Here is a 10,000-nt window from a genome sequence, read left to right on the forward strand (position 1 = left end):
CCGTCTCCTTTAGTGACTAAACTTAACCGTCTCCTTTAGTGACTAAACTTAACCGTCTCCTTCAGTGGTCTAAACTTAACCCTCTCCTTTAGTGGTCTACACTTAACGGTCCTCTTTAGTGGTATACACTTAACGGTCCCCTTCAGTGGTGTGAGTGAACAGATGAAAGCGCTGACTCGTGGGTTTCAAACATCCTTTATTTCTAGTTCAGCTCTAAACACCGACGTCAGCGGTTCATGCAGGTTCGCGAACATCTACGGTTAAAACCGCGGCGCCCTCGGGCTCCGCGCACCGAGACCGCGGTTCGATCCCGGCGCAGCGCTCCGTCAGGACGCCGCTCCGTCTACTCCTACACAATAAAAGCACCAACACGGACACTTGGCACCATCCTAACGAAGGAAACAGGTTTTAAATTATCACAGTTAAAAACACGTAAACACGGGAATCCAGTTCCTGACGGCGCCGTCTGAACTGAAGCGTTAGAACAAAAACATCCTGTACACGTCAGCGCGGGCCGCTCGTCTGCACGCGGTAGAAAAAACAGCATTTTGGTTCTTTAGGTGCGTCGATACAAAAACAAACAAACGTGTAAAACAAAGAGAAGTGGTCCCTGATGATCCTGTGGTCCCCGTGCACGCCGCCCCCTGGTGCACGCCGCCCCCTGGTGCACGCCGCCCCCTGGTGCACGGAGGCGTCCGTGACACTCAATAACAGCAAGGGACGGGAGAGTCGGAGCAATGCCTCATGGGAAATTACAAATAACCTCCTAAAACAACTTAAAAAACACAAAACGCTTCATGTTGACATGAAATATCCCTGAATTTGTAATTTTAACACATTTTATTTTGAAAATCCTCCACAAATTTGCAGATTCTGTGTTCGAAGTTGAATTTTTCACTTTTTAATCGTGAATTTAACAGATTCAACTACAACAGATGCATTTATTCTTTAATTTGAGCATTTTTTTGTGAATTTTTGCACTTTGAAATTAGAAATGCATGAATTTAAAACCCCAAAATTGAGATAAATGTATTTAAATGTCAACAGGAAGTGTTGAGTCGGGGTCAGGGCTGCGTCAGTCGTCACCGTGTCACACAAACGCATCAAAACGTCAAATAAATGTCAATAAAATCAAACTCGGGCCGCGTCCCACAGCGTTCAAACACGACACAGCCGGATAAATAAGGTTTGTTTCCTGCCGGAGGATCCACAGAGTTTCAGAATAAAATAAGGCCCCTGAAGAAATTCAAAAAATACTTTTAAAAAAGGGGGAGGGGAGAAAATCAGGCACCGGAGAAGTGTAGATATCAAAACTGCAGTGAGTCTGTGTCGTACCAAAGGAGTTTCATCAAAACAGAGAGGAAGAGAAACCAAAGAAGAAGAAGAAGAAGAAGAAGAAGAGCCGCTACATCATCCGGGAGGAAGTTCCTGACGGGAAGTGGCCCAGGTGCTGCTTCTGCCGCCGCCCACGCTTCGTCTTGTTGCACCTCCTGCAGGAGACGACAGGAAGTGCACGTCAACAACAACAGTCCCCATAGACCTCCATGTTAATGAACCAATCCCCATAGACCTCCATGTTAAAGTGAACCAATCCCCATAGACCTCCATGTTAGAACCAATCCCCATAGACCTCCATGTTAAAGTGAACCAGTCCCCATAGACCTCCATGTTAATGAACCAATCCCCATAGACCTCCATGTTAAAGTGAACCAGTCCCCATAGACCTCCATGTTAATGAACCAATCCCCATAGACCTCCATGTTAAACTGAACCAATCCCCATAGACCTCCATGTTAAACTGAACCAATCCCCATAGACCTCCATGTTAATGAACCAATCCCCATAGACCTCCATGTTAAACTGAACCAATCCCCATAGACCTCCATGTTAGAACCAATCCCCATAGACCTCCATGTTAAACTGAACCAATCCCCATAGACCTCCATGTTAGAACCAATCCCCATAGACCTCCATGTTAGAACCAATCCCCATAGACCTCCATGTTAAAGAACCAGTCCCCATAGACCTCCATGTTAAAGTGAACCAGTCCCCATAGACCTCCATGTTAATGAACCAATCCCCATAGACCTCCATGTTAAACTGAACCAATCCCCATAGACCTCCATGTTAATGAACCAATCCCCATAGACCTCCATGTTAATGAACCAATCCCCATAGACCTCCATGTTAATGAACCCATCCCCATAGACCTCCATGTTAAAGAACCAATCCCCATAGACCTCCATGTTAAAGTGAACCAGTCCCCATAGACCTCCATGTTAATGAACCAATCCCCATAGACCTCCATGTTCAAATGTACCAATCCCCATAGACCTCCATGTTAATGAACCAATCCCCATAGACCTCCATGTTAATGAACCAATCCCCATAGACCTCCATGTTAGAACCAATCCCCATAGACCTCCATGTTAAACTGAACCAATCCCCATAGACCTCCATGTTAATGAACCAATCCCCATAGACCTCCATGTTAAACTGAACCAATCCCCATAGACCTCCATGTTAATGAACCAGTCCCCATAGACCTCCATGTTAAACTGAACCAATCCCCATAGACCTCCATGTTAAACTGAACCAATCCCCATAGACCTCCATGTTAATGAACCAATCCCCATAGACCTCCATGTTAAACTGGACCAATCCCCATAGACCTCCATGTTAATGAACCAATCCCCATAGACCTCCATGTTAAAGAACCAATCCCCATAGTCCTCCATGTTAAACTGAACCAATCCCCATAGACCTCCATGTTATATGAACCAATCCCCATAGACCTCCATGTTAAACTGAACCAATCCCCATAGACCTCCATGTTAAACTGAACCAATCCCCATAGACCTCCATGTTAAAGTGAACCAGTCCCCATAGACCTCCATGTTAATGAACCAATCCCCATAGACCTCCATGTTAATGAACCAATCCCCATAGACCTCCATGTTAAAATGAACCAATCCCCATAGACCTCCATGTTAAACTGAACCAATCCCCATAGACCTCCATGTTAATGAACCAATCCCCATAGACCTCCATGTTAAACTGGACCAATCCCCATAGACCTCCATGTTAATGAACCAATCCCCATAGACCTCCATGTTAAACTGAACCAATCCCCATAGACCTCCATGTTAAAGTGAACCAATCCCCATAGACCTCCATGTTAATGAACCAATCCCCATAGACCTCCATGTTAATGAACCAGTCCCCATAGACCTCCATGTTAAACTGAACCAATCCCCATAGACCTCCATGTTAAACTGAACCAGTCCCCATAGACCTCCATGTTAAAGTGAACCAATCCCCATAGACCTCCATGTTAATGAACCAATCCCCATAGACCTCCATGTTAAACTGAACCAGTCCCCATAGACCTCCATGTTAAAGTGAACCAATCCCCATAGACCTCCATGTTAAAGTGAACCAATCCCCATAGACCTCCATGTTAAAGTGAACCAATCCCCATAGACCTCCATGTTAAACTGAACCAGTCCCCATAGACCTCCATGTTAAACTGAACCAGTCCCCATAGACCTCCATGTTAAACTGAACCAATCCCCATAGACCTCCATGTTAAAGTGAACCAATCCCCATAGACCTCCATGTTAAAGTGAACCAATCCCCATAGACCTCCATGTTAATGAACCAGTCCCCATAGACCTCCATGTTAGTGAACCAGTCCCCATAGACCTCCATGTTAAAGTGAACCAATCCCCATAGACCTCCATGTTAAAGTGAACCAGTCCCCATAGACCTCCATGTTAAAGAACCAATCCCCATAGACCTCCATGTTAAACTGAACCAGTCCCCATAGACCTCCATGTTAATGAACCAATCCCCATAGACCTCCATGTTAATGAACCAGTCCCCATAGACCTCCATGTTAATGAACCAGTCCCCATAGACCTCCATGTTAATGAACCAGTCCCCATAGACCTCCATGTTAATGAACCAATCCCCATAGACCTCCATGTTAAACTGAACCAATCCCCATAGACCTCCATGTTAATGAACCAATCCCCATAGACCTCCATGTTAATGAACCAATCCCCATAGACCTCCATGTTAGAACCAGTCCCCATAGACCTCCATGTTAATGAACCAATCCCCATAGACCTCCATGTTAGACTGAACCAGTCCCCATAGACCTCCATGTTAATGAACCAATCCCCATAGACCTCCATGTTAAACTGAACCAATCCCCATAGACCTCCATGTTAATGAACCAATCCCCATAGACCTCCATGTTAATGAACCAATCCCCATAGACCTCCATGTTAGAACCAATCCCCATAGACCTCCATGTTAGAACCAGTCCCCATAGACCTCCATGTTAAAATGAACCAATCCCCATAGACCTCCATGTTAAAGTGAACCAATCCCCATAGACCTCCATGTTAAAATGAACCAATCCCCATAGACCTCCATGTTAAAGTGAACCAGTCCCCATAGACCTCCATGTTAATGAACCAATCCCCATAGACCTCCATGTTAATGAACCAATCCCCATAGACCTCCATGTTAATGAACCAATCCCCATAGACCTCCATGTTAAACTGAACCAATCCCCATAGACCTCCATGTTAATGAACCAGTCCCCATAGACCTCCATGTTAAACTGAACCAATCCCCATAGACCTCCATGTTAATGAACCAATCCCCATAGACCTCCATGTTAGACTGAACCAATCCCCATAGACCTCCATGTTAATGAACCAATCCCCATAGACCTCCATGTTAAAAAACCAATCCCCATAGACCTCCATGTTAATGAACCAATCCCCATAGACCTCCATGTTAGACTGAACCAATCCCCATAGACCTCCATGTTAGAATGAACCAATCCCCATAGACCTCCATGTTAAATGAACCAATCCCCATAGACCTCCATGTTAATGAACCAGTCCCCATAGACCTCCATGTTAATGAACCAGTCCCCATAGACCTCCATGTTAATGAACCAATCCCCATAGACCTCCATGTTAGTGAACCAATCCCCATAGACCTCCATGTTAGAACCAATCCCCATAGACCTCCATGTTAAACTGAACCAATCCCCATAGACCTCCATGTTAAACTGAACCAATCCCCATAGACCTCCATGTTAAACTGAACCAATCCCCATAGACCTCCATGTTAAACTGGACCAATCCCCATAGACCTCCATGTTAAAGTGAACCAATCCCCATAGACCTCCATGTTAAACTGAACCAATCCCCATAGACCTCCATGTTAGAATGAACCAATCCCCATAGACCTCCATGTTAAACTGAACCAATCCCCATAGACCTCCATGTTAATGAACCAATCCCCATAGACCTCCATGTTAAAGTGAACCAGTCCCCATAGACCTCCATGTTAGACTGAACCAATCCCCATAGACCTCCATGTTAGAACCAATCCCCATAGACCTCCATGTTAAATGAACCAATCCCCATAGACCTCCATGTTAAACTGAACCAGTCCCCATAGACCTCCATGTTAAAGTGAACCAATCCCCATAGACCTCCATGTTAAAGTGAACCAGTCCCCATAGACCTCCATGTTAAAGTGAACCAGTCCCCATAGACCTCCATGTTAAAATGAACCAATCCCCATAGACCTCCATGTTAAACTGAACCAGTCCCCATAGACCTCCATGTTAAACTGAACCAATCCCCATAGACCTCCATGTTAAAGTGAACCAATCCCCATAGACCTCCATGTTAAACTGAACCAGTCCCCATAGACCTCCATGTTAATGAACCAATCCCCATAGACCTCCATGTTAATGAACCAGTCCCCATAGACCTCCATGTTAAAATGAACCAGTCCCCATAGACCTCCATGTTAAATGAACCAATCCCCATAGACCTCCATGTTAAATGAACCAATCCCCATAGACCTCCATGTTAATGAACCAGTCCCCATAGACCTCCATGTTATATGAATCTCCATGTTGTACCTGGTGAAGCACATCACCACGGCGACGATGACGGCGATCTGCACGGCGCCGATGATGGCGGCGATGAGGACGTAGTGCAGCTTCTGCCCGCTGGGCACCACGTACAGGATGTTAAAGTCCAGCAGCTGGTCGCACTGAGGACCCCCGTACGCCGCCTCACACCTACACACACGCACACGCACGCACACGCACAAAGACACACACAGAGACACACACACACACACAGACACAATAAAAAAAAAAATTCGACTTTTATTACTCTTTCGACTAAATTTTTTTTTTTTCGAAATTTACATTTTTTTAACATTTTTAAAAAGATGTTTCGACTTTTTTTCCGAAAAAAGGTGAAATTTGGACTTTTTTCCCAAAAAATTCGCCTTTTTTTAAATAAAAATGTGACTTTTTTGAGTATTTTTTAGAAAAAAATTCAACTTTTTTTTGTTAAAAATTCAGAAATTTTGACTTTTTTGTAAAAAATTTGCCTTTTTTTATTAAAAATTTTGACTTTTTTTATTAAAAAAATTGACTTTTTTGAGTATATTTTAGAAAAAAATGCAACTTTTACGTTAAAAATTCTGAAATTTTGACTTTTCCCTAAAAAAAAATGCCTTTTTTAATGAAAAATTTGACTTTTTTCCCCAATTTTTTTCCTTTTTTTAATGAAAAATTTGACTTTTTTCCCCAAAATTTTGCCTTTTTTTAAGAAAAAAAATGTGACTTTTTTTTATAATTTTTTGGGACTTTTGAGTATATTTTAGAAAAAAATTCAACTTTTTTTTGTTAAAAATTCAGAAATTTTGACTTTTTTGTAAAAAAATTGCCTTTTTTTATTAAAAATTTTGACTTTTTTTATTAAAAAAATTGACTTTTTTGAGTATATTTTAGAAAAAAATGCAACTTTTACGTTAAAAATTCTGAAATTTTGACTTTTCCCTAAAAAAAAATGCCTTTTTTAATGAAAAATTTGACTTTTTTCCCAAATTTTTTTCCTTTTTTTAATGAAAAATTTGACTTTTTTTCCCAAAATTTTGCCTTTTTTTAGAAAAAAAATGTGACTTTTTTTTATAATTTTTTTGGACTTTTGAGTATTTTTTTGAAAAAAATTCAACTTTTTTTGTTAAAAATTCTGAAATTTTGACTTTTTTCCCAAAAAAAATTCATTTTTTTATGAAAAATTTGACTTTTCCCCAAAATTTTGCCTTTTTTTAGCAAAAAAATGACTTTTTTTGTTTAAATTTTTAAAAATTTGACTTTTTTGAGTATTTTTTAGAAAAAAATTCAACTTTTAAGTTAAAAATTCTGAAATTTTGACTTTTCCCTAAAAAAAAATTGCCTTTTTTTATGAAAAATTTGACTTTTTTTGTTTAAAATTTTAAAAATTTGATTTTTTTTATAATTTTTTGGGACTTTTTTGAGTATTTTTTTGTAAAAAAAAATGCCTTTTTTTATTAAAAATGTGACTTTTTTTTTATGAAAAATTTGACTTTTTTTCCCAAAATTTTGCCTTTTTTTAGAAAAAAAATGTGACTTTTTTTATAATTTTTTTGGACTTGAGTATTTTTTTGAAAAAAATTCAACTTTTGTTGTTAAAAATTCTGAAATTTTGACTTTTTTCCCAAAATATTTTCATTTTTTTATGAAAAATTTGACTTTTTTCCCCAAAATTTTGCCTTTTTTTAGCAAAAAAATTTGACTTTTTTTGTTTAAATTTTTAAAAATTTGACTTTTTTTAATAATTTTTTTGGACTGAGTATTTTATTTAAAAAAATTTGACTTTTTTTATTAAAAATTCTGAAATTTTGACTTTTTTGTAAAAAATTTGCCTTTTTTTATAAAAAATTTGCCTTTTTTTTATTAAAAATTTTGACTTTTTTATTAAAAATTTTGACTTTTTTGAGTATTTTTTAGAAAAAAATTCAACTTTTACGTTAAAAATTCTGAAATTTTGACTTTTCCCTAAAAAATATTGCCTTTTTTAAGAAAAATTTGACTTTTTTCCAAAAAAAATTACCTTTTTTTTATGAAAAATTTGACTTTTTCCCCCAAAATTTTGCCTTTTTTTTTAAAAAAATTGGACTTTTTTTGTTTAAAATTTTAAAAATTTGATTTTTTTTATAATTTTTTGGGACTTTTTTGAGTATTTTTCTGAAAAAAAATCAACTTTTTTTTGTGAAAAATTCAGAAATTTTGACTTTTTTGTAAAAAAATTGCCTTTTTTTATTAAAAATTTGACTTTTTTTATCAAAAAATTTGACTTTTTTGAGTATATTTTAGAAAAAAATTCAACTTTTACGTTAAAAATTCTGAAATTTTGACTTTTCCCCCCCAAAAAAATTGCCTTTTTTTATGAAAAATTTGACTTTTTTCCCCAAAATTTTGCCTTTTTTTGTTTAAATTTTTAAAAATTTGACTTTTTTTAATATTTTTTTTGGACTTTTTTGAGTATTTTTTTGAAAAAATTCAACTTTTTTTTGTTAAAAATTCTGAAATTTTGACTTTTTTGTAAAAAATTTGCCTTTTTTTATTAAAAATTTGCCTTTTTTTTATTACAAATTTTGACCTTTTTATTAAAAATTTTGACTTTTTTGAGTATTTTTTAGAAAAAAATTCAACTTTTACGTTAAAAATTCTGAAATTTTGACTTTTCCCTAAAAAAAATTGCCTTTTTTTAAGAAAAAATTGACTTTTTTCCCAAAAAAAATTCCTTTTTTTTATGAAAAATTTGACTTTTTCCCCCAAAATTTTGCCTTTTTTTTGGAAAAAAATTGGACTTTTTTTGTTTAAAATTTTAAAAATTTGATTTTTTTTTTAATTTTTTTGGACTTTTTTGAGTATTTTTTTGAAAAAAAATCAACTTTTTTTTGTTAAAAATTCTGAAATTTTGACTTTTCCCTAAAAAAATTTCCTTTTTTTATGAAAAATTTGACTTTTCCCAAAAAAAATTTCTTTTTTTTATGAAAAATTTGACTTTTTCCCCCAAAATGTTGCCTTTTTTTGGGAAAAAAATTGGACTTTTTTTGTTTAAAATTTTAAAAATTTGATTTTTTTTTTAATTTTTTTGGACTTTTTTGAGTATTTTTTTGAAAAAAAATCAACTTTTTTTGTTAAAAATTCTGAAATTTTGACTTTTTTCCCAAAAATGTGTCCCTTTTTTTATGAAAAATTTGACTTTTTTCCCAAAAATTTTGCCTTTTTTTGTTTAAAATCCAAAAAAGTTGACTTTTTTATAAAAAATTAGGCTTTTTTTATTAAAAGTTTTGACTTTCTTGAGTATTTTTTAGAAAAAAAATCAACTTTTTTTGTTAAAAATTCTGAAATTTTGACTTTTCCCTAAAAAAAAAATCGCCTTTTTTTATGAAAAATTTGACTTCATTCCCCCAAATTTTGCCTTTTTTTAGAAAAAAATTGGACTTTTTTTGTTTAAAATTTTAAAAATTTGACTTTTTTTATAAAATTTTTTGACTTTTTTGAGTATTTTTTTGAAAAAAATTCAACTTTTTTGTAAAAAATTCTGAAATTTTTGACTGTTTCCCAAAAAAATCGCCCTTTTTTGTGAAAAATTTGACTTTTTTACCAAAAATGTTCCCTTTTTTTAGCAAAAAAATTTGACTTTTTTTGTTAAAATTTCTGAAATTTTGACTTTGTTAAACTTTTTTTTCTCAAAAATTTCGTCTTAAATTTTTTTAAAAAAACTTTTTTTACTAATTTGTGTAAAAATTTTTTTGGGGGCTGGAGTCTGAAGGGAGGGACGCCTCTAATTGGCTGAAGGTGGACGCCTCTGATTGGCTGAAGGGAGGGAGGCCTCTGATTGGCTGAAGGTGGAGGGAGGCCTCTGATTGGCTGAAGGGAGGGGGGCCTCTGATTGGCTGACGGGGCGTTACCTGCAGGTCGGCAGGTTGAGGATCATCTCGCATTGGCCGTGTTCGCAGAACTGGGCGTAGTCGTCAGGACACGGCGCCGGTCCGTCTGCAAACCCCTCCCCCTCGCCAGGTTTGGCCACAGCTGTGAAAAGAGAGCAGCTCTGATTGGCTGTCGCATGAT

General features: G+C 36.5%; 1 protein-coding gene across 1 annotated transcript in view; it reads right to left on the reverse strand.

Moving 5' to 3' along the window:
• Positions 1-717: 717 nt before the first annotated feature.
• The window catches only part of LOC310963503 (tomoregulin-1-like), a 21,992-nt gene continuing 12,709 nt past the window's right edge, over positions 718-10,000 (reverse strand). Inside the window, exons 8-10 of the mRNA XM_083936364.1 lie at positions 9,841-9,961; positions 5,960-6,121; positions 718-1,490 (exon numbers count right to left, since the gene is read on the reverse strand). Coding sequence (XP_083792490.1) covers positions 1,406-1,490; positions 5,960-6,121; positions 9,841-9,961 — 368 coding nt within the window. The 3' untranslated portion in view covers positions 718-1,405. The remainder of the gene's footprint in view (positions 1,491-5,959; positions 6,122-9,840; positions 9,962-10,000) is intronic.

The sequence above is a fragment of the Echiichthys vipera genome, assembly GCF_963691815.1.
Source record: "Echiichthys vipera genome assembly, chromosome: 21".
NCBI classification, from domain to species: Eukaryota; Metazoa; Chordata; class Actinopteri; order Perciformes; family Trachinidae; genus Echiichthys; species Echiichthys vipera.